At 36.6% G+C, this 25,453-nt stretch overlaps 1 protein-coding gene across 3 annotated transcripts in view; it reads left to right on the top strand.

The window, feature by feature from the left end:
• trip10a (thyroid hormone receptor interactor 10a) overlaps window positions 1–25,453 on the top strand; it is a 68,054-nt gene that overhangs the window by 20,539 nt on the left and 22,062 nt on the right. For all 3 annotated transcript variants that reach the window (XM_056454086.1, XM_056454087.1, XM_056454089.1), the window contains exons 3-9: window positions 5,365–5,421; window positions 9,808–9,955; window positions 16,884–16,946; window positions 22,422–22,526; window positions 22,678–22,806; window positions 22,925–23,071; window positions 23,390–23,578. In XM_056454086.1, the coding sequence (XP_056310061.1) occupies window positions 5,365–5,421; window positions 9,808–9,955; window positions 16,884–16,946; window positions 22,422–22,526; window positions 22,678–22,806; window positions 22,925–23,071; window positions 23,390–23,578 (838 nt within the window). The remainder of the gene's footprint in view (window positions 1–5,364; window positions 5,422–9,807; window positions 9,956–16,883; window positions 16,947–22,421; window positions 22,527–22,677; window positions 22,807–22,924; window positions 23,072–23,389; window positions 23,579–25,453) is intronic.

Below are 25,453 nucleotides of genomic sequence, written 5' to 3' on the forward strand. Positions count from 1 at the left end.
AATTGAATCTTGCGTCACAACGCCCATTTGTCGTTTACGACTCCCCACGACATTCTACGTCAAGGAAATCATACCGAAATTGTGCCAGTGTGTGATGGCTGCATGATATTGTAAAAAACGGACATTGGTATATTTTATTTTGCTGAAATATATATTGCAATATGAATACAATTAGCTCTATTTGGAAAAATTTCATTAATTTAGATCGACTGAGATGATCAAGTCTATGCAGTGCATCTGCATAAATTATAATAAATTACAAGCAAAAATAAATGCATAAACAGTCATTTATGTTTTTTTTTGAGGAGTCTAACAGTATTCAAGTACAGAAATTTAACAATCAAACGTAAAATATCACAGTCATCATTGTATAAATAATAATAATAATAATAAAAAATTACATTTAATAATATCTTTAATCTTTAATAAATAAAATCTAATCTTGCGATGTGACTATTGTAGATACATGCATTGCAATATTGATGCCTAAATGATATACACTCACCGGCCACTTTATTAAACCGCCTTTCCACTACAAGCGACAATCGACAGACCGGAAGTCATTCATTTTCAAATGGAGAGTTGTACGGGAGCTGCGTGGAGTTACGATCATCTCCGTATGTGGAAAATTAGGATCCGATTTGAGCTGCGGATACGTTGAAATATTTGAAATCCTGCGACTAGACCATATGCGACTGGCCGACTGGATGTGATGTATTTCAGTGTTGTCCAAGCAGTTCCGTGCGCGTGAGATGAGAAATTGTAGATTTTTTTTCGTTAAATCGTTTTTTCGTTTTGGTTTTTTTAAGGAGAAAAAAGTCTATATTATAAAAACATTTATATTAATAAATGAGTAATAAAAATATATATATTTTTTTATGTTGTCTCCACATTCCCTCCAAATTTTTTAGTGCTTATGAGTTCCTAGTATTCATTCATTCATTCAACCATGGTGAACGCCACGAGAATCAGCTTTTCTCCCATGGGGCACAACAACACTGAAAATTCTGTGCAACTTCCACAAGGGGGCATATTCCGACAGTTGTGTTCAAATGTTGTGTACAATGGAAAGGCGGCTTTAGGTACACCTGTCCAACTGCTTGTTAAAGCAAGTTTCTAATCGGCCAATCACATGGCAGCAACTCCGTGCATTTAGGCATGTAAACATGGTCAAGATGATCTGCTGCAATTCAAATCGAGCATCAGAATGGGGAAGAAAGGTGATTTAAGTGACTTTGAACGTAGCATGGTTGTTGCTGCTAGACGGCTGGTCTGAGTATTTCAGAAACTGCTGATATACTGGGAACCGTCTCCAGGGTTTACAGAGAATGGTCTGAAACAGAGAAAATATCCAGTGAGCGGCAGTTCTGTGGGCTCAAATTCCTTGTTGATGCCAGAGGAGAATGGCCAGACTGGTTTGAGCTGATAGAAAGGCAACAGTAACTCAAACAACCGCTTGCTATACAACCGAGGTGTGCAGAATAGCATCTCCGCTAGTACTAGTAAGGTGTACCTAATAAAGTGGCCGGTGAGTGTAGTGTGCTGCCCTAATTTAGATTACTCAGTTGTGATGTACTGGTCAACTGAAACAAAAACATGGTGTAGTTCAGTGTTCTAGTTAGACTGATTTCAGTTCTTAACATTCATGACTTTTGGCTGGACATTTTATTGATTTATATGGTTTATGGGTGACAATAAAAAAAAATTATTTGCATTTTGAAAACTTTAAAACTAGTTTTCTATAGAAGTTCTAGTTTAAAGGGGTAGTTCACCAAAAAAGGTTTATTCAAAATCTATTTCAGTGTCTTTCTTCTGTTGAACACAAAATAAGATATTTTGAAAAATGCTGGTAGCTGGCACCCATTGACTTCCAACTATGGAAGTTGATAGGTCCTAGCAATCAGTATTCGTCAGAATATCTTCTTTTGTGTTCAACAGAAGAAAGATACTTATAAAGATTTAAAACCACATAAGGGGGAGGACATGATGAGGTAATTTTCACTTTTAGGTGAACTAACCCTTTAAAGGGACTTTTGGTAGAGTGGTAGGCATTGGGAACTGAAATTGGTTGATTATCGTTATTCTTCAGAATATCTCCTTTTGATCCATGGAAAAAAAGACAGTCATACAGAGTTAAATGGCATGAGGGGGAGTAAATCATAATATGGTTTTTATTTATGCCACCCATAGTCCACCCAAAAATAAAAACTATTTTGATTAGTAAACTGATTTACTCATACTCAGACAATACAAGATATAAGTGAATGTTTTTTTCTTTTTGTAAAACATTAAAGAAGATTTTTTTTTAGCTGAAATTGTCCTTCTTAGTGCAATTCAATGGCTACAGCATCAAAACAATAAAACAACATATACATATACAGTGCATCTGGAAAGTATTCATAGCGCTTCACATTTTCCACATTTTTTATGTTACAGCCTTATTCAAAAATGTATTAATTTGAAATTGTTAAAAAAATTAATTAATACCAAAAAACCCAAAAAATCAATTGTACATAAATATTCACAGCCTTTGCCATGAAGCTCTAAATTGAGCTCAGGTTCATTCTGTTTCCACTGATCATTCTTGAGATGTTTCAGCAGCTTAATTGGAGTTCACCTGTGGTAAATTCAGTTGATTGGACATGAATTGAAAAGGCATATACCTGTCTATAAAAGGTCCCAGGGTTGACAGTGCATGTCAAGGCACAAACCAAGCATGATGACAAAGGAATTGTCTGTAGACCTCCGAGGCAGGATTGTCTCCAGGCACAAGGCTGGGGAAGGTTTCTGCTGCTCTGATAGTTCAAGTGAGCACAGTGGCCTCCATCATCCGTAAGTGGAAGATGTTTTGAACTACTAGGACACTTCCTAGAGCTGGCCGGCCATCTAAGCTCAGAGAGGTGATCAATAACCTGATGGTCATTCTGTCTGAGCTCCAGCGTTCTTCTGTGGAGAGAAGAGAACCTTACAGAAGGACAACCATCTGTGCAGCAATCCACCAATGAGGCCTGTATGGTAGAGTGGCCAGACGGAAGCCAGTCCTTAGTATTGGAATTTGCCAAAAGGCATCTGAGGGACTCTCAGACCATAAGAAACAAATTCTCTGGTCTGATGAGACTAAAACTGAACTCTTTGGAGTGAATGCCAGGCGTTACGTTTGGAGTAAACCAGGCAGTCATCACCAGGCTAATACCATTGCTACAGTGAAACATGGGGATATTTTTCAGCAGCTGGAACTAGTAGACTATTCAGGATAGAGGGAAATATGAATGCAGCAATGTTCATCTTGAATGAAAACCTCCTTCAGAGTGCTCTTGACCTCAGACTGGGGCGATGGTTCATCTTCCAGCAGGACAATGACCCACATCACACCACCAAAATATCAATGCAGTGGCTTCACCACAACTCAGTGAATGTCCTTGAGTGGCCCAGCCAGAGCCCAGACCAAAATCCTGTTAAACATAGTAGTATGGAATGACAACAATTGGCCCATTTTCACTTAGTGGTACAGTATGGTATGGTACTGGTCATTACTCGTCACCTTTATCAGGCTTGTGTTTCCACTGCCAAAGGGTACCGCTGGTATAATAATAATAATTTGATTATAACTGTAGATCAAGTCTGCGATTTATATTAAATAAATTAACATATATAAACACATACAGCCCCTTACGGTCTTTGATATGTTACCAACTACAGTAAAACTTCACACAGCATACATTTAGCCTACAGTCAGTGCAAACCTCTCATCTGTATCTTTAATCTTCACCAGCACATGTAGCTTCTGTTAAAGAGTATTTCCATCATTCAGAGTTCATAATAGTCCAAAAGGTGGTGATGATAGTTAAACAGGGCAGTTTGTTCATCTTTTAGATTGCTGACAGAAATTTAGCTTTTTTGTTTTTTTTCTGGCTTCTCCTTTGTTTTTTCATGCGTCAGTCTCGTGTTTGTCCATTCTGACAGGATCGGATGTCAGAAGCACTTCAATAATCACGCGCACGTTATTATCATCAGCTAAAGAAGTTCGTTATTTCAGTTTTAGATGCACGGCGAGCTCTCTTGAGAAAGTGAAACCGCTCACGCTTTTAGAGGGCCATGTAAAACAAAACAAGGTTTCTTTGAGCTTGGGTCAACCATGGCTCGTTATTATATGTATATATTATTACAGTGTAATGTCTCAGCTGCGTTTTTAAAAAATTGTCATTCTAGGTACCCTTTGCAAAGGGTACCCAAAAAGTGGTATGGTATGGTTCACTTTTTGGTACCCTTTGACAGTGGAAGCGGCCATAAAAGTGTACCGTACCGTGCCACTCAGTGGTTACGGGCCAAATTATAGTAATGTAATGATAGTAATAATGACAGTAAAAAATTACAACAACAACGATTAGGAAGATAACCGTTTTCAAGGTATACAACGGTTTGGAAAAGTCAAGGTTTTAAAACCGCCAAAATTTTCTGTAATACCGTTCCTATGGTGTATGTAGATTTTTTTTTTAATTTACCTTTGTTCTTTGTTTTTTAGGACAACAGTACCTCCAGCAGAAAAGATATCCAAAAATAACGTTTTAAATTGTAAAGAAATCTGTGTTTTTTAAACAAATGAAGTCAGCAGAAGTCAATGATTCATTTGAATTATTTAGCCTGACGTGTTTACTGTTCCAAAATTATTTAAATATTTAAAAAACTAAAATATATTGTTTTCAAAGGGGGAAATGTTTATTTTTTTACCCTGACATTTAAAAAGGATATATTTTAGAGCAGTAATAACAATACCGTGAAACCGTAGTATTTTTATCCAAGATTATCATACCATCAGAATCTTATACCTGCCCATGCCTAACAACAATAATAAAAAGATAATGACAATTAAGAAAAAGTATTAAAAACTTCAAAAATTCAATGTTTTATCCAATATTCCAGTTTAACAAACTAAATTTGCACCTTTGTATGTACATTTAAATGGATTTAATAGGTCCAGAGCAATAAAAAAAAACAAAAAGTGTCCTTTGGTATTTATATCATGCCACATCACACAGCATTTGCACTTTCATTTTTAGCCTGGACGAATAATTAGTCTCTGGAATCTCCCTTTCTGCCTAATTGCTGCAAATTGTTATGGGAAGACAAATTAGCAAAGAAAATTTCCTTTGACAAACCCAAAATACCCTGATATGTGGTTAGCTAGGATCATATTTTCGAAACACGATGTGCCATGCAAATGCTTGACAGCCACCTGCTCTAGCAGCACTTCTGCAGTTTTGGGTCTCCAGCGTGGCGTGTTATTCAACCTTTTGCTATTTGAAACTTGAGTGCCTGCTCATGACATTATTATGATGTGTCTTTTTTTTCTTTTCTGGTTGCCAGGAATTTAACCAAGAAATACAGCCCCAAACGAGGCAGCAAAGAAGAGCAGGAATGCAGGTAATTTTTCACAAGCTTTATGATTGACTTATTTTTTTTCTTCCTCTCACTATTGTGATGGCAAGTGAAGCATGCGACCTGAACAATGAGATATCAGAGAAGAAAGCTGACAAATCCCCAGTTGCTGTAATCAGATGAGTGTGTGAGGCTGAGCTGTGTGTGATGTTGCCGCGGTGACTGAGCTCCAGTACCTGTGGGGCCGTTGCAGACTCCAAACACAAAGCATATGAGTTCAACAAACAAGCTCATACGCCTGTAAATGACTTGACAAACGCTCCCTCTGGAAAGCTAAACTAATGAAGTCACTCATGCAAATCAGGCGCTATTTAAATCAGCCACAGGTGATGACATGACTTTCGTTACACACTGAATGTTTGTAATGCGCCGTGTTTTTGAACCGATCAGTAAATTGCTTTCATTAACTGGATTATTAAAAGCAGGCCATTTATCATTTATACTATATATAATTGATCAGTTATTCATTTATTAGCTTAGTTATTCCATTAGCTATAAATAAATATGTAATGTAAAGGTCAATACGACTGTATTTACATTAATTGTAACATTTGGGTTAATCTTGACCTGGACTAAGTTTATAAAACTGTGCCATAGAATGTAAATCTGGATATACAGTTGAAGTCAGAATTATTCGCCCCCCCCCTGAATTATTAACCCCCATTTATTTTTTCCCCAACTGAGAGAAGATTTTTTTCAACACATTTCTACACATAATAGTTTTAATAACTCATTTCTAATAATGGATTTATTTTATCTTTGTCATGATGATAAATAATATTTGACTAGCTATTTTTCAAGACACTTCTATACAGCTTAAAGTGACATTTAAAGGCTTCACTAGGTTAATTAGGTTAACTAGGCAGGTTAGGGTAATTAGGCAAGTTATTGTATAACGATGGTTTGTTCTGTAGACTATTGAAAATAAATATAGCTTAAAGGGGCTAATAATTTTGACCTTAAAAATGGCTTTTAAAAAATTAAAAACTGCTTTTATTCTAGCTGAAATAAAACAAATAAGACTTTGTCCAGAAGAAAAAATATTATCAGACATACTATGCAAATGTCCTTTCTCTGTTAAACATCATTTGGCAAATATAAAAATAATAATAATAATAATTCAAAGGGGGGCTAAAAATTCTGACTTCAACTGTACCTTGAAAAAGCTGAATAGTAAAAATTCAGTACATGGAAATGACATACCGAAAGTCTCGAATGCAATTGTTTTCTAGCTCTCATGTAAATCCTGTGAGTGTAAAATCATGGTGAAAAACAGGCTGATGGGAACACCAACTATTACATTTCACACAGGATCTTTAATATGCATGCCTCGGGCTGTGTTTGATTGGCCAAAAGGTTTTATAATGAGATTACAACAATTATTTTCTTATTTCTTGAAGCTTATCAAAGCTTATATTAAACTCACAATCTATGTGGGATAGGGCTGCTCAATTCTGGCTAAAATGAGAACCCCATTTTTTTTTGCTTGAAATAAAGATCAGGATTTTCTCACGATTCTGTAGATGTAAAATAAAGGTTAATATGAGTGGGCTATTATTATTGTTGTTGTTTCTCAAACATATGGCAAAACAACAATACTATTACGTGTAGGTCTACTGTTGGTTAAAATGCTAAATTTTGAATAGACTTGGAATGATGGAGTTGAACATGCTTTAAATTTGTCCTGGTCATTAATGCACAGTAAAGTGATGACATCAGAATACAGCTATTCATAATTGTGATGTTGAATTATGTTTAAGACATATGCTTGCAATCATTGTCAGATTCCCTCTTGCATCATATTCCTCACTATATAGGCTAGAGTAGTTATACTGACACTGTTAAACATTTATTCTCATGCACAACACTGTTCGCTATGAAAGAAAAACATATTAAATGCTTGTCACAATCATAAATCTAAAATGCGATATTATTATGTATATGATGTGCACGCTTTCGGTTTTTACTGCTAAGTGCAGTTCATAATTCCCACGAGGCTCCCAAACAATCGCTCTGTGCCACAAACTGAATGTTATTTACAACTGTTTTACCTGTTATTCACAGCCTATGCGGGTTATGCTGACTAAAGTAGACTTCATTCACAGGCGCGCACCTGCCCTTTCTGTGATGAAAGCTCACGGTCAGCTCACGCCATGTGTGATTTCGCGGCCATGAATACTTCGTTACATTAAGACAGAAATGACATTTTTGAGTGAATTATATCTTATAAATACAGTATGGGACTCCTTTAACACCATTTGGATGTGTTCACATTGCTAAGCTACGTATATAAAAAAAATGTGAAGACTTGTGCTGCCACCTTTGCTTCTCTTCTGAACTTGAAAATATGATTGGCAGAATAGTAGAAATGCTGGATAAAGATAGTCTGGTGGGGTATAATCGAGGTCACAATCTTTTTCCGATTAATCGTGCAGCTCTAATGTGGGACTCTTATTTTGAAAACAGAAGATGCAGGAGTAGTAAATTAGTTTTCGATAGTATCAGTTCACAGCTAATCAGATCATTAAATACAGTATGAAGAGATTATTAGTGTATTTGTATATAAATGTATGTTTAAATGGATATTTTGTTAGTTTAACGTGTACTGTATATTGTGAAGTGAGGCTAAGTTATATGAGTATAAGTGCACATTTATACGATTCGTGTCACGTTACTCTAGTCTTACTGTGATTATCTTAAACGAAATGACACTAATAAACTTTATACATTACAATTTTACAAATGTTAAAATTCATATCTTAAATCTATTAAATATATCTTAATATTTTTTTAACAAATGAAGTATGATCATCTTGCATGCGTGTATTTCAGAGTACACAGCTGTGTGTGCACAGTATGTGTGAGCAGGCACTGATTAAAGCTGGAGAGTGTCAGTGCAGAGCTCATTAATATTCATGAGCATTCCAAATATGGTCAAAACTGCTTTCATTCTAGGGGTAATTCCTCTGGTTATAAACGAGCATATATAACAGTTTCTGAAGAATATTTGAACGTAGCCAAGCCACAAAACCTATATATACATGTATATATCAGAGAACAATATGACACACTTAATCAATGCACTCAATGGCACCTTTAATAAGAGAAAAGAAAAACCTTCATCCTCAAAGACCCTCAAAATTCTCAAAACTGGTATTTTCTGATTTAATTTCAGGCGTATAACCATTTTTTTGTGTTACTTTTTGTGTTGGGGTCATGCAATATCTATGTATGTAACTCATGTTGGTGTCAATTATGTCAGGTAAAAGGTATTGTCAAAAACTTTTGCAAGATATAGTTAACCTTTTTCCAATACTTCACACAGTTTTGGGTCTGAATTTACTGTCAAAAACCTTTGCCAAGTTAACCTTTCCCAATATGTCAAATACTTTTGGGACTGAATTTTTTTTAGAAACATGAATATGTATGCTTACTGACAAACCAAGAAATATGTATTCCTCTTTAATCTAAATGAAATGTTTATAGAAGTTAAATCAATTTATTCATTTTGAAAAGTAAACATTCAGACTGATTTAGAAAAAATAATTGGTTATGAAGTTAAAAACATTTAAATCTAATAGCTGAATGCTGATTTTTTTGCACATTGTACGTTTCTATATATTTTGTACAGTGATAGATTTAAATACATTTCTAACTATATTAATACAAAGTATTTATTTATTTTGAATCAATTAACTAAAATGACTTTATTAGAGCCTACACTACCTGACAAAACTTGTCGTCTATCCCAGTTGTTAGAGCACCAAATAATAATTGACTTCTAGTTGATCATTTGGAAAAGTGGCAAGTGCGAGAGATCTGCAGAATGCATGCAACATCAACAGCCTAAGGTATCGACATTTGTGCTGCCCATTACATTACAAACCACAGGAGAGGGCAAATTCTTTAGCAGAATAGCGCTCCTCATACTTCAGCCTTTTGTCTAAGCAAAGTCAGACCTTACTGTCCTAATTAAATTATAAAAAATCAAGACATGATCATATTTTATTTAGGTAAAACAAGCATAATCTAGAGGCATTTGCCTTTCATATGAACCACGTCAGATCCCAAATGATCAACTAGAAGTCCGGTTATTATTTGTTCTTCCTAAAACTTGAATAGTTGACAAGACTTTTGTCAGGTAGTGTATAAATGTATCTAAATCTCTTTAATGAATATACATTTTTATAGTTCTGTTAGAATATTTTGGCTGACGCATACAACTTGGAGTAGAAGTTGTAATCTATAGTGAGTTTTTTCTTTTTCCTTCACTTTTTGGTCAAGCTGGTACCTCATTGGTAAAGCTCTGACACAATTTTTTAAAACTGCAGTCATCACGCATTACTTAAACATCGTATCGCTTTCCTTTAGATTTTCCAATCACCAGGCCTTTCTGGACATCCTGAACGAGATGAACGACTACGCAGGCCAGAGAGAGCTGATCGCAGAGAACATGATGATAAATATCTGCGTTGAGCTCAACAAGTACCTGCAGGAGCTCAAACAGGAGCGCAAGATGGTAAGAGAGAACGACAGAGGCAGACGGAGAAACTGGGCCAGCCTTAAAATAAAGCATGCTGTGGGACAGGAGGGCCGGGAAGGACGTAGAGAGGGGGATTGTGGGTATGAAGGAGAGGCGGTAGAAAACATGTCACACTCTGTACTTGTTGGGGTGGAAGTGTCTTTTTTGTCTTTTGATTGGTGCCGCACTGTTAGAGGAATGCTTTCGTGATCTTTATAAAGAACAGTGGAGGTTTGCTGCATAACCTCAGCTGTCCTCTCTAGTTTGTCACTTGGAGTTTATGGGATGTTGTTTTATTGCTTGCACATCCTAAGGCAAACACTGCTATTTCCGTTGCTCATGCTTTAGGTTAATCATTTGTTTAAGTCATTAACTCTTTAGTATCAAATTCTACCCAGTGTGTTTTTGCTATAGCCATAAGTTGAAGAGTAGTGGTCAATGCAATGTTCCAGTGTTTTTGTTTTTTCTAGGTGAAACTTTTGTGTATCGTGTAGACATTTTTGCCACATGAGGAAAAATATTACAGTATGTTTAATATTGTTATTGAGGATTGCAATAATGACATTTCTTGTGATAGAAATGCTATAGTAAAGCTATAATCAAAATAAAAAAGCAGGTAATTTATATTTTTCTGATAAAAATCTAATTCAGGCTAGCAAAACTTAACATTTAGAATTTAAAACCTTATGAATGACTGTAAACAAGGGAAGCCACTATAAACACTGACCTTTGCTTGAATTAATTTTGTTCCGACAAATATCTGGTTTGTATATGTTAACGCCTCTAAATACATGCAGAAGACTGAAAGCAACTGAAAATTATATATGAATAAAATATTAAATAAATAAAAATATAAACAAATATACAGTTGAAGTCAGAATTATTAGCCCCCTGAATTATTAGCCCCCCTGTTTACTTTTTCCCCAATTTATGTTCCGGAGAAAAGATCTTTGCCATGATGACAGTAAATAATATTTGACTAGATATTTTTCAAGACACTTCTATACAGCTTAAAGTTACATTTAAATGCTTAACTAGGTTAATTAGATTAACTAGGCAGCTTAGAGTAATTAGGCAAGTTATTGTATAATGATGGTTTGTTCTGTAGACTATCGAAAAACAAATATAGCTTAAAGGGGCTAATAATTTTGACCTTAAAATGGTTCCTAAAAAATGAAAAACTGCTTTTATTCTAGCCGAATTAAAACAAATATAACATAATTTTAGTAATCAAATGTAAAATAACACTGCTAAAGTCTTTACTGTATAAATAATTCAATAAAATGATTCTTTATAAAAGTTACAAATGGTTAAATATGTTGTGCCTGAATACTTTGAATGCTGTCAGGCCTTAAAAACATGAAAAACGTTCACTTCATTTTGCACAACTAAACAATTCTTATGTGTCCTAAACTGTTTCTTCTGGTCAACTATAATTAAAACTCAACATTGCAGATCCTGCAATGTAACTATTGCAGATGTGCACATTGCGATATCGATGCTGAAACGATATATTGTACAGCTCAAGTCTTTTAACTTTTGGCTATTTAGACTTTTGCAGAGTACCCACTTGAAAAAATACTATAGTAATATACATACATGTATGTATAGTAAAAACTATAGTGTTTATGAACCATTCAATTCTAAATTTAAACCACACTGAACTAAACTGAACTTCAACTCTGAAAACTGGACTGACACCGTTTCGGTTTACTAGAACTTCTATGTTAAGCTGCTTTGACACAATCTACATTGTAAAAGCACTACAGAAATAAACATCAATTGAATTGAATTGAATTGAATTTAATTTAATTAAAGTGTATACTAATCATACTGCATACTTAGTCTGTACAATAAGCATACTGTAATGTTAACTTTAGTGAACTGATAAACTAATAAATACTGTAGTATATTTTAGTTTACTACAGTAAACGGTAGTGTGGTGTATTATAGTATACAGATTTTCCATGCTTCTTGAAAGTACTTGATTTTCAGACATTAATTCAAAAGCTGGAAAGTACTTATAAACAAACATAGGTCCTTGAAAGTGCTTGAATTTAAAGTTTGACCTTTACTGAGCTGCTTTTAAAGCCTGAATGAAAAAAAGAGATTCTTAATTCAAAAAATCTTAAATTTCAATTTTATACATGAACTATGACAATATATGGACAGTATAGAATTCAGTTAAATGTATTAAAGTTCTTTGAACATGACTTTTAAAACAGTGGTTTAAAATCTTTTAACACAATATTAAAAATGACATTCAAAACATCATCATGACATTTTTATGTAAATATTTATTATGTATTATGTATATTATGTATAACTTATGTAAATAAATAAGTTTCAGTGAAATGTTAAGTCAGAAGGACTTTCATGGCGCTACATATGCTGGGGGTGTGAATTACAAAGGTCCTCAATTTAAAATATTAATTATTTTTTTAAAAGTCCTTGAATTTGGTGTCCATGAGCGAGTGGGAAGTATAATATACCCTATAGTTGTAGATGACTACAGAACTGAGTCATTTGTTTATATTACTATAGTTGTTGTATTGCCATACGTAACTGTAGAATTGTCACAGCAGATTAATTCAAGTGCTTTAGTATAGTATGGTTCAAAAAACACTGTAGTGTTTAATATAATATACAAAATAATTTTTTCATATGGTAGGCTACTGTATATACCTCTATTTATCCCTAAATTCATTTGTGACAACAGTTCTTCATTAGGCTTATAACATATTAAAACAATGTGAAGAAATATATTAATATACGAGTTTTATAACTGTGCCATGCCCATCATCTGTTATTTCCTCTAGCTAACAGAGTCTTCAAATTGCGATAGCATTTCAGTTTATATGTTCTATTTGTCTGTTTCACATATGTTGGCGTTCGTGCATAAAAAAAAAGAAAAAAAAAAGCTTTCCTACAGATTTTGGCAGACGTCATTCTCTTTCTATAAAATCTGTCAGCCACATCTTCCTGTTCTAGTGTAGCCACACCGCTTTTCAGCTCTGCACTGCATTTGCTCTGTTTTCCACTTTTGCATTTCTACAACCTGAAGAAACTACTGAAATATGAATGAACCACTTGTTTTAAAATCAAACTGGTCTACTGGCAGGTGCTGTGATATTTACTTAAAAATATTACAATAACTTTTGTCATTAAGCAGTACTTGTACTCTCTCCAGAGTACTTGTTTCTTATTGGTCAATTATCACGTTTCAAAGTTTTTCCCTGATAACAACCACTGAAACTAATTACACAGGCTCATCTGGCTACTAAAAATACTTAGTGAATACATTTATATCCATATTTATATGCATATCTTTCCCGCCATTGTTCTCAACTGTTTGGCGCCATCTTTTGGCTGACCAATAAGTGGGCTAGTGTTTGCTGCATTCAGCCATTTTTGTTTGTCTGCTCCACGCTACGTTTAGGTAAGATTTTTACATTACAGATCAATGTTTTGTGTTTAATTGTTTATGTTTGTGGCAAATAGCCATGAAATAAGCAGGATAATGCATGTCTAGGCTATTTTTTCTGGCAGGATTGCTAGCTTTCTAGTGTGAAAATGTTGCGCTTAAAAAAAATAAAATAATAAAATGAAAAAAGAATTTAGCTATGAAAGATTAAGTTGTTGCGTGTGCTGTGACTTTGCTCCACTTATCCAATATGTATCCATATTTCTGAAATATTCTGAAGCTGCAATACTGATATCCCTGTAAGAAAACATCGTAAATTATTGGAAATCTGGCGACCGCAATAATCGACCCCATGGGAACAATTGTGATCGGAACCAAAGTTCGGGGACTATGTTCTCTGGACTCTTCTCAAGTGGTGGGCTTCAACATTCTATGTGTGTTATAACTGCGTTATAGCTCATTATCATAAAGTTGACTTGATTTCAACTCTCCTCGATGCCCACACCAGCAAAGATGCTCCTCGCCACTTACCTTTTACTTTGCCGCTCTCGCTGCCTTCAGTGTGAACTGAAGTCTTCTTGATTGTCCTTATTCTACGAAAATAACCACCTAGATGTACATTACCCCTTTCTTAACTCTACAGTTAATAAATCCACTGCACTGGCTAAGCACTCTTCAACAGCTAAGGCTGAATTATACTTCTGTCGAGTGATTGCCATATCCCACAGTGCATTTATACTTCTGCATGTACTTCTGTTTGTGGTGTTCTTCAATAACACTTCCGAAATGCTAGCAGGCAGTGGAGTTTCTATGTCCCCGTGTTGAGCTTCTTCGCAGGTGTTTTGTTGACACCGGAAATGTGTGAAATGCTAACTTACTGTACAAGTAGCTCAAACTCACTCGATAAAGGACAAAAGAGGCGGAAACCAGCAGATGTGCAACAACCGTAATCATAAAGTAAACACAAAATAAAAGTATCTATCTGGAGCTCCTCCACTGGACTTGACACTTGTTAAACGAGCTGGCTTTCAGCCGCTCTCACACTCATCACTGCTACTAAGTTGACCAATCAAAGTGTGATGTGTAGTTAAATTTGTTTGAGAGGTACTTGTTAGGCTATGGCGATGTGTATGAGATTGTGTGGTGTACAAGTCAGCCTTAAGTCATACAAATATAAAGCCTGCGATATAGTAATTCAAAAACAGAATTTTCCAAATAGCTGTGCCCTTGCTTTGTTTTTTAAAAAGGTCTAAAAGGTCATTGTAGTAGCCCAGTGATTAGCAGTGTTGCCAAATTAGTGACTTTCACTATATTTAGCGACTTTTCAGACCCCCTTAGCGACAAACTTTCAAAAAAGCAACTAGCTACAAATCTAGTGACTGTTTTTGGTGTTACTGAAGATTTTTTTTTATAGACTCTCATGTGTCCATACTGGACCGTTCCTACTGTTCTCAACAAGCTGCGGGTAATGCCGTCACCTCCTCCCCTGCTTCAGAGCACTCACAGGCAGCCCAGTCCTCATACAGCATAGATGTTTACATTAGATGCCGCCTACGCTGTTGTTGTCTATTTGAAGGAATACATCAATAGAGCCGCCATTTTAGTGCAGGGTACTAAAATTGATATGGGACCAAGGTACAGTGGGGGACTGGCCATCCAGAGCCAGAGATATATACAAATATATACATGTATCTATGATCAGGAGTTTTCCCAGTAAAAATATGCAAATATTTTTTTAAATTCTGAGAATTATCATTTTACATCACTTTACTACATCGATGGTTAAGTGATCGCACGGGCACTGCTGACAAACAGCGTGTGTTTGTGTGCATGGAGATGTAATATCCTCCCTCCCTGTTAAATTTGGTCTAATTCGTCTCCTGAAACGTACCCCCTTTTCCTACTTTCACTTCTCATTCTAACAGAGGTAGCGATTTGTATACTGTATTACTGTAAGTGACTGTATTATCATCAGTAACGCTACTTGTTGAGCACAAATGTTCATAACATACAAAAACGTAAAAAATGAAATCTTACCTATAAAATGTTCTACCTTTATGCTTTTTTTTCCCCTTTGTCTGCTTGTTACTACACCTGTAATCAGCACAAAAGTCCAGTAGCTTCAGATTGGCTTTAGTCTTGACTAGTGCAGTTGAATGTCATTTGTCCTGGGAGCACTGTACAAATGTGGCGGCGCTATTGATGTATATATATATTTATACAGCTTGCGAGCAGATCACCCCTCTGCGTACCGATGGCAAATGATTTAGCACCACGTGTGTGAGGTATTTCCCTTGTCATGTCAAACCGATCTGCTTCTCCTCTGTTTTAAATTTAACACTTTATTTTAACCGTTTTTCTCGTGCTTTTTTTCTTGTTCACAATCACAGATGTTTTCGTGACCGTTTCGGAACTTGTCTGAGAGATTACTGCAAATTTACTACACATCTATACTGATATACTGTATTCAAACAGCAATAAATTTAGATAGATTGACATGCATACGACGACACGTGGTGCAGTGAGTAGCACGATCGCCTCACAGCAAGAAAGTCCCTGGATTAAGCCCCAGGTGGGTCAGTTGGCAATTCTGTGTGAAGTTTGCATGTTCTCCCCATGTTCACGTAAGTTTCCTCCGGGTGCTCCGGTTTCCCCCACAGTCCAAAGACATGTACTATAGGGGAATTGGGTAAGCTAAATTGGCCGTAGTGTATGTGTGTGAATGCCAGAGTGTATGGGTGTTTTCCAGTGTTGGGTTGCTGCTAGAAGGGCATTCACTGCGTAAAACATATGCTAGATAATTTAGTGGTTCATCCACTGTGGCGACCCCTGATTAATAAAGGGACTAAGCCGAAGAAATATGCATGAATGACATGCATACATAACACATAGTGCAAATATAAATAGCCCTTTATTTACCATAGGCTGTTAAACAAACAGAAACGGTTGGATGTGATGAGGTCAGTAATATGCTAATTGATGTATGATGTAATCTAGTGACATTTAGCGACTTTTCGGGCAGAGTTTAGCGCCTTTTCATTGAAAATAGTTGGCAACACTGATAGCCAGCAGAAGCGCTCCAGGCATCCTGAGCTCGAATCCCGGCTCGTGGACATTTGCTGATCCTAACCTCCTCTCATTCTCTCCCTCTTCACTTTCTGTCAACCTACTCTACTATCAAATAAAGGCAAAACTGTCAAAAATACATCTAAATAAAGGTCTAATAGTGAGTGACCAGAGCACTACAATTTCTAATTTAGTGAAGAATAGGCAAATGGCTTTTTATGACCATCCCCTACACAGTATTTTATTTCTTCACCTGCAGCTTAGAGGGAACATTGCTATTAGGTAAATATGCTTAATTTGAGAGAGGTGAACTATAATGCAAAAGAAAATGCCCTATCTGTAAACATATCTAGATATTGTCATCTTGTGTTTGCTGTATTAGAAGGCCCAAAACACACTGACCACATTTTCAATCTCTCTCTCTATATTGTGCAGCATCTGTCAGAGGCCAAGAAATCGCAGCAGTCTCTGGAGGCCATGTACAAGCAGCTCGACAATGTAAGTTTCTGTCTGTGACAGTTGTGAAGGAGATGCTGCTGTGTCTTTGAACAGCCAGATCAGATGGGTTTACATCTTTGTGTGTGCTGACCTTGTGCTCTTCTGTCTGTATTGTCTCTGCTCAGAGTGGGGCATTGAAAGCCATTGTTTACTAATCGTTTCAGTGACAATTGTGGTTGTTCAGGTTAGGGTCAGGAGTATAAACAGAGACACAGATACTCGTAGAGCCTGTTTTCACCTGGTGTTAACACGTATTTTATGTGATTTGATCTCAAAGTGAGTAGTTGAGATCAGGGATATGCACAAAGATATTTACGGGGACAAACACTGCAAGAAACACAAGGCAAGGCAAACACTTACGTTTTTGCCTTGTTTTTATTCCAAATATCTACAACATTTTATAAAACAATAGAGTAAAACATAATATATAATTTAGTTAAATGTTCAAGTTAAAGTTAAATAGGATCTACTTTAAAACAAGTACAATAATTCGCCAATGGGGAAAGTAAAATAATCTCATTTCAATCTGAAAACAAAATGTTCCAAACCTGTAAGACTTTCAACATGACTGGAGATATTTGTGATGAAATCTCAGATGTTTTTTTGGTAACACTTTATGTTGATGGTCCCTATTGCACATTTTGTTGACTAAAGTTGCATTCTCACTTGATTATTATTAGTCTGTCTGCTTAGTGATACTTCTTTTTCAACAGACATTTAACTGACTATAGAAAACTTTACAAGTACATGTCAACTTACACTAACCCTAAGCCTAACCCCAACCAACAGTGCATCATTCGGAAATTATTCATAGTGCTTCACTTTTTCCACTTTTTTCCATTTTTTTATGTTACAGCCTTATTCCAAAATGGATTAAATAAATTTATTTTCTCAAAGTTCTACACACAATACTCCATAATGACAATGTGAAAAAAGTACATAAGTATTCACAGCCTTTGCCATGAAGCTCTAAATTGAATTCAGGTACATTCTAATGATTTCCACTGATCATTTCAGCAGCCTAATTTGAGTTCACCTGTGGTAAATTCAGTTTATTGGACATGATTTGAAAAGGCATGTACATATCTATATAGGTGCAAGGCACAAGGCTGCTCTGAAAGTTTCTGCTGCTCTGAAAGTTCCATTGAGCACAGTGGCCTTCATCATCCATGAGTGGAAGATGTTTGAAACCACCAGGACTCTTTCTAGAGCTGGCCGGCCATCTAAGCTGAGTGATCGGGGGAGAAGGACCTTAGTCAGGGAGGTGATCAATAACCCGAAGGTCACTCAGTCTGAGCTCTAGCGTTCTTCTGTGGAGACAGGACAACCTTATAGAAAGACAACCATCTGTGCAGCAAACCATTAATCAGGCCTGTATGATAGAGTGGCCAGACGGAAGCCTGGAATTTGCCAAAAGGCATCTGAAGGACTCTCAGACCATAAGAAATAAATTCTTTGGTCTGATGAGACTAAAATTGAACTAAAATTTAATGCCTGGTGTCACTTTTGGAGAAAACCAGGCACTGCTCATCACCAGGCTAATACCATCCCTACAGTGAAGCATGGTGGTGGCAGCATCCTGTTGTGGGGATGTTTTTCAGCAGCTGGAACTGGAAGACTAGTCAGGATAGATGTACAGAGTAGCAATGTACAGAGACATCCTGAATGAAAACCTCCTTCAGAGTGCTCTTGACCTCAGACTGGGGCGACGGTTTATCTTCCAGCAGGACAATGACCCACATTACACCGCCAAAATATCAATGGAGTGGCTTCACAACAACTCTGTGAATGTCCTTGAGTGGCCCAGCCAGAGCCCAGACCAAAATCCTATTGAACATCTCTGGAGAGATCTGAAAATGGATGTACACCATCGCTTCCCATCCAACCTTATAGAGATTGAGAGATACTGCAAAGAGGAATGGGCAAAAATTCCCAAAGACAGGTGTGCCAAGCTTGTGGCATCAGATTCAAATAGACTTGAGGCTGTAAATGCTGCCAAAGATGCATCAACAAAGTATTGAGCAAAGGCTGTGAATACTGATGTACATGTGATTTTTTTTTTTTTTTTTTTTTTTTTTTTTTTTTCAGGTTTTTTATTTTTCATAAATTTGCAACAATTTCAAGAAATCTTTTTTCAACATAAAATGTGGAAAAAGTGAAGCGATATGAATACTTTCTGGATGCCCTGTAGTTGCAATGTAACTTAAATTCAACAAAATATGTTAAAGGGACCATCAAGATAAAGTGATGCCGCTTTTTTTCTCCTTAATTGACTAGTGCTAAAAGTAGTCAAAACATTGTTGAAGTAGTCCATAATATTCCAGCCTTTATTATATGAAGCAATGACAAATCGTCATCTTAGAATTATAAGGTTCTATCTGAAATTTTTGTCAAAATTGAGTTATTGACATATTCTTATTAAATGACAACTTATTTACATTATGGGATGTTTTTTATAAGTTGTTTACATTTTAAGACTTTATATTTAATAAACAAATATTACACACACTGTTTGCTGTATGGAATGCAAAAACGTTGAAGCTCAAAATCATTCAGAACGCAAATAGAACCTTATAATTCGTCACCTTATCAATAGAAGGTGACGAAATAACATCTTAATTCAACAATCCAAAACAACATGTGTCAAACATGTTCTTACAAGAGCAGATATTCTTAAAATATGACTTTTAATGTGGGAAGAGGGAAACCACATGATAATTACAATCATGTCTGTCTGACGACATTTGGCATGAACTTGTACGTCCCTGCTTATTTGATCCAGAACCAATATTACATTAGCATCCCTCAAAAAAATAATATACATGTATTACTTGTATCGTGCAAAACCACATGCATCGTGGTAGTCTTGTGAACATATTGCAAGTGAAGAAATTGCTGATCTTGTTGTTGTTGAAATTAATGTTGTTAAGGCTGTCAATTGCAGGACAGAAACCTCTCCGATTCCATTCTCATTATTTCAACTTCTTGTCTTCTGTGTTCAATGGATGAACTAAAGTCTTATGAGTCTTACTACTGTATATACACTCACCGGCAACTTTATTAAGTACGTACTGTTCATTAACGCAAATTTTTAATCAGCTATCCACATGGCAGTAACGCAACGCTTTTAGGCATGTAGACATGGTCAAGACGATCTGCTGCAGTTAAAACCGAGCATCAGAATGGGGAAGAAAGGTAATTTAAGTGACTTTTGAACTTGGTGAGGTTGTTGGTGCCAAACGGACTGGTGCATTTCAGAAACTGCTGATCTACTAAGATTTTCACACACAACCATCTTTAAGGTTTGCATAGAAAGGTCCAAAAAACAGAAAATATCCAGTAAGTGGCAGTTCTGTGGGTGCTAATGCATTGTTGTTGTCAGAGGAGAATGGCTGGTTCGAGCTGATAGAAAAGCAACAGTAACGACAAATAACCACTCGTTACAATGGAGGTATGCAGAGGAGCATCTCTGAATGCTCTGAACCTTGAGGCGGCTGGGCTACAGAAGCAGAAGACCACATCTGGTGCCGATCATGTCAGCTAACAACAGGAAACTGAGGCTTCAGTTAGCACAGGCTCACCAAAATAGAAGATTGGAAAAGTGTTGCCTGGTCTGATTTCTGAGTCTTGATTTCTGCTGCTACATTCAGATGTTAGGGTCAGAATTTGGCATCAACAACATGAAAGCATGGATCCATCCTGCCTTGTTTCAACAGTTCAGGCTGGTGGTGGTATAATGGTATGGGGGATGTTTTCTTGGCACACATTGAGCCCATTAGTACCATTTGAGCATCGTGTCAACGCCACAGCCTACCCGAGTATTGTTGCTGACCGTGTCCATCCCTTTATGACCACAGTGTACCCATTCTCTGATGACTACTTCCAGCAGGATAACACACCTTGCCATAAAGTGTGAATCATCTCAGACTGGTTTCTTGAACATGATAATGAGTTCACTGTACTCAAATGGCCTCCACAGTCACCAAATCTCAATCCAATAGAGCACCTTTGGGATCTGGTGGAATGGGAGATTCACAACATGGATGTGGAGCAGACAAATCTGCAGCAACCGCATGATGCTATCATGCCAATATGGACCAAAATCTCTGAGGTAGATTTCCAGTGCCTTGTTGAATCTATGCTGTGAAGGATTAAGGCAGTTCTAAAGGTAAAAGGGGGTCCAACTCAGTACTAGTAAGGTGTACCTAATAAAATGCCGGTGAGTGTATTTAACTAGTAAAATTTTACATTGACGTGTTTCACTGCTAAAAAAAATAATATACAAAATAATAAATAAATTTATTAATAATACAAATGTTTTCTAGGTTAAATATTCAGTTTATTTCCCACAAATGAAACTATGTGACTAAATTTAAATGTGTGTTATGAATCTTGTTTGATGCTGTCTCTAGTTTTACTTCTCTTTATAAAACAAAATGAGATGTTGGAAAAGTATTCTTGACTATCTTTTCCATGAAAACAAATGCAGATAGATGCTACGCTCTAAAAAAAAACTATATTTGTGGTTAACTGAAACCTTAAAGTAATGTTTTGTATAGGGAACAAATCAAAATTTGTAATTGCACCATATACATTTCATGGGAATATGGTGGAAATGTAAATTTAGATCTGTTCCTCTTATCGATTCTATTTGACTTGTGCGGCATTTAATATGATTATAATATGTCGTACAAAACAATGGCACAGTTTGCATTTAATATTAATGCATTCAAATTATGATTTTTAATACAATTTACAATTATTTTTTTTTTTCTTGGTTACCAATAATAATCAGCTCTTTTGAAGAAATACTTTTGTACTTCATCCTCTTATTAGGTTTTCTGTACAAATGACCAAATGCACAAAACACAAGAGAAGATATTTTGAAGAATGCTGAAAACCAGTAACCATCGGCATTCATACTAGGGGAAATAATAAATAAATAAAACTTAAACCGGTTTGGAACCAGTAGAGGTAAATGATGAGAGTAAATGGCGACATAATATCCAGTAGTTTTACTATATTTAAAAGTAGTTTACTCTTTTAAACTACCCCTTTAAGAGTATCTGATGAATGAAATAATGAGTTAAACTTACATATTCATATCATTGGAAGAAATTAATTTTGGTTTAACGTCACGTTCACACGAATCTCTGCTACAAGCAAAAGTGCACACAAGCTCCCTCATGGGGTCTTTAAATATATATTAAAATATGGCTCATGAAAAAGCAGGGCAAGTTTGAATTTAGTGATGCCAAATTGCCATGCTTCATTTGTGTAATAGCTCTTAGTTTTTTATTTGTCTTCGGAACAATGAGAATAGAAACAATGGATTTGGAACAACATGAAAGTAAACAATGGCAATCTTAATTTGTGGGTAAATGATCCTCTTAATGGCTGCAAATGTGAACATTGTGTAAATAACCAACAGGAGTATTTCTCTGATTTATGTGCTGGATGTTATTATACTTGCAGAGTAAAAAGCGATTTGAGAGGGAGTGGAGAGAAGCAGAAAAGGCTGCTCAGTATGCGGACAAAACAGATCAGGATCTCAATGCCACCAAAGCCGATGTGGAAAAGGTATTAATGTTTCACCAAAAGGTTTCGCAGGTGTCACGCACACCTGCCGTCTCATTTCCATCATATCCAAATGCTATTGTTGTTTCCTTGTTCCTCTTTATGTACGGGTGTCTTATTTCAATTTTTCCTTCATGTCCGCATGTAACCACAGGCCAAACAGCAGGCGCATTTGCGAACACACATAGCAGAGGATTGTAAAAACGACTATGCTGCACAACTTCAGAAGTACAACAAAGAACAGAGTCAGTTCTACTTCACAGACATGCCCCAGATTTTCAATGTAAGAGAATCTTGCTTCAGTCCTAACATGTTGAGACGCATCTTCTCCTATTGGATTACTGTGGGAACCATCTTGCAGAATGCATAGTGAAACCTACATGTATGTTTGTTCATGACAGAAGTTGCAGGACATGGATGAACGGCGTATAAAGAAGATGGCACAGGGCTACATCCTGTTTGCCGATACAGAGCGTCATGTCATGCCCATCATTGGGAAATGCTTAGAGGGCATGACCAGAGCTGGCACGAATGTCAACGCGAGGAATGTGAGTCTTATTTTTTTAAGAAAAGCACTTCCATTTTTGGCTCTTGTTAAACCAGTGGCGTCCAATCCTTTTCCTGGTAGGTCACTAACCAGCAGAGTTCAGCTCTAGTCCTAATTAAACAAACCTGAACCAGTGAATAAAGGTCTTGAGGATTACTAAGATTACTACCTGGCAAATGTGCTTGGGCATATTGGAGCTAAACTCAGCAGGACAGTGGGCCTCCTGGAGCAGGATTGACACCCAAGGCTTTCAGAGAGTATTTAAACCCCCTTTAAACAGAATCACAAAATATCTAACCCTTTTTTTAATGTTATTCAGGACTCTGTGGTTCTTATAGAGCAACATAAGTCTGGTTTTGAGAGACCGGGTGATCTGGACTTTGAGGACTACAGTCAAGGCATCAACCGGGCCTCGTCGGACAGCAGTCTGGGCACTCCAAAAGGACCCTTAGAGCTGTTGGGCAAGAACAAGAATAAAACATTCCGGTTGTTCAATAAGAAGAGCAAGGTAGGGTTCATTGCTTTATGAAGGCAGGGTTCATTCTAATGAATTTATGAAGATGGGAAATTTCAAGTTTTACCCTGCTGGAAATACCATTCACAGATGGCCAAAGCTTTTTACTGTGTGTTCACACCGAAATCGGCGAGAGCGGCAAAGTAGCTGGAAGTCATTAATTTTTAATTAGAGTTGATGGTGATAAGTGATGATAGTCAGCACAGTGTGTCTTCACTGGTGTGGGCGTCGAGGAGAGTTGAAATTAATTCAGCTTTATGGTAATGAGCTATGACGCGGTTCAGTGGCTAGCAATCGAAATGTGCCGATTCCACTGCTTGAGAGAATTCCAGCGAACACAGTGCTCTGAACTTTGGTTTTGAGTTGTTCTCAATAGGTTGGTTTTTTGAGGTCGCCTGTTTTCCAGTTATTTATGATGTTTTCTTACTGTAACATGCATAAAAAAAGTTACTGGCGAGTTACTGATGTGCATTAATGTTATATAAAAATATTTTTCTTAAAAAAAGTGGGGAACTATAACGACAGTACAAAACAGTATTGCTGCTTATGAATATTTCAGATATATTGACAAATGGATACGTTGGAGCAAAGCCACAGCACACGCAACAACTTAATCTTTCACATTAAGATAAATTTCATAGAAAGTATGCAACATTTTCATGCTAGAAAGCTAGTTTTTTTTATGCGGGAATGTAAGTGATTTGCTAATATGCTGCAACGTCCCCTTTAAATACGAGATGAATTTAGCAAATTTTGACGCTCTCGCCAGGGAGCAGGGAAGGCAGACAGCGTTGTCGTCAGGGCAGCCAGAGCGAACTTTGACGCTCTCACTACCTTCAGTGTGAACGCACAGGAGCCATTCACATATTGCTTTGTGGAAAAAATGAGATGCATCACTTCGAGTGCTCTTCCGAGGTTGCTCTTTTGTGATTGCTAAGCAACTATCAACTGTGCTCCATTTGAAATAACAGACTTGCGCAAAAGAAGTGATTCCGTGAATGGCCCCTTAAACAACTCAACTCAACCAATCACACCATGTTGTCTAACCTAGTCTAAAAGCTGTAACCAGGTGATCTTTGGCTCCAGCACCTAAGAATCATTAGAAATTTAAACTAGGGGTGTCCTTTCCTGCTGCCGGGGAGCCCTAATTTTAGAGGAATTTAGCTCCTACACACCTGACTGGATGTTTTGTAGTATTACTGAAAAGCTTTATTAACTGGTTTACATGTGATTAATTTAGGTTGGAGGTAACCTGTGCTATAATAAAGTTGAGTAAATTACACGATTTTACATCCCTGATCTAAATGCCTCATTTCCACTGAGTGGTACGGTTTAGTACAATACAATACAGTACGAGTCGGTATGGGGTCACCCTGATCAGCCTTGTGTTTCCAATGGCAACATTACCCTTATGGCAGGTGTGGTGTATGCTTGAAAGTTGCGACAAGATTGATTCTCATTTGAAGAAGAAAGCCCATTTGGACTGATCACTTACTGCATCTTTTGAAAACGTAACTCCATTATTTCAAATCTAGATGTGCAGCAAACATGCACAAATAGACAGAGCAATTGGTGAGAGTTCCACTTTCCACAAATTTTTTAAGGCAACATGAACAACCTCATAAACAACAATGAAGGACATACAGCAGATCACAGTTTTGCTTTTTGGCATGTGGCTGTTTGTCAAAAGAAGACAACAAACAATGTAATTTATATTATTATGGTTTTGTTTTTTGGTGGTGAATTTAAAAGTGGGGCTTCCTGTCTTGTTGGACATGCTGGTGAGTAGTGAGCCTTGCTCCGCTCTTTTGGTATTTTGTTGTTGTGCAAGGTACTCCTTGAAAAGGATGGCAAAAAAATGGTAATGGT

This window comes from Danio aesculapii, chromosome 3, assembly GCF_903798145.1.
Source record: "Danio aesculapii chromosome 3, fDanAes4.1, whole genome shotgun sequence".
Taxonomy (NCBI): Eukaryota; Metazoa; Chordata; class Actinopteri; order Cypriniformes; family Danionidae; genus Danio; species Danio aesculapii.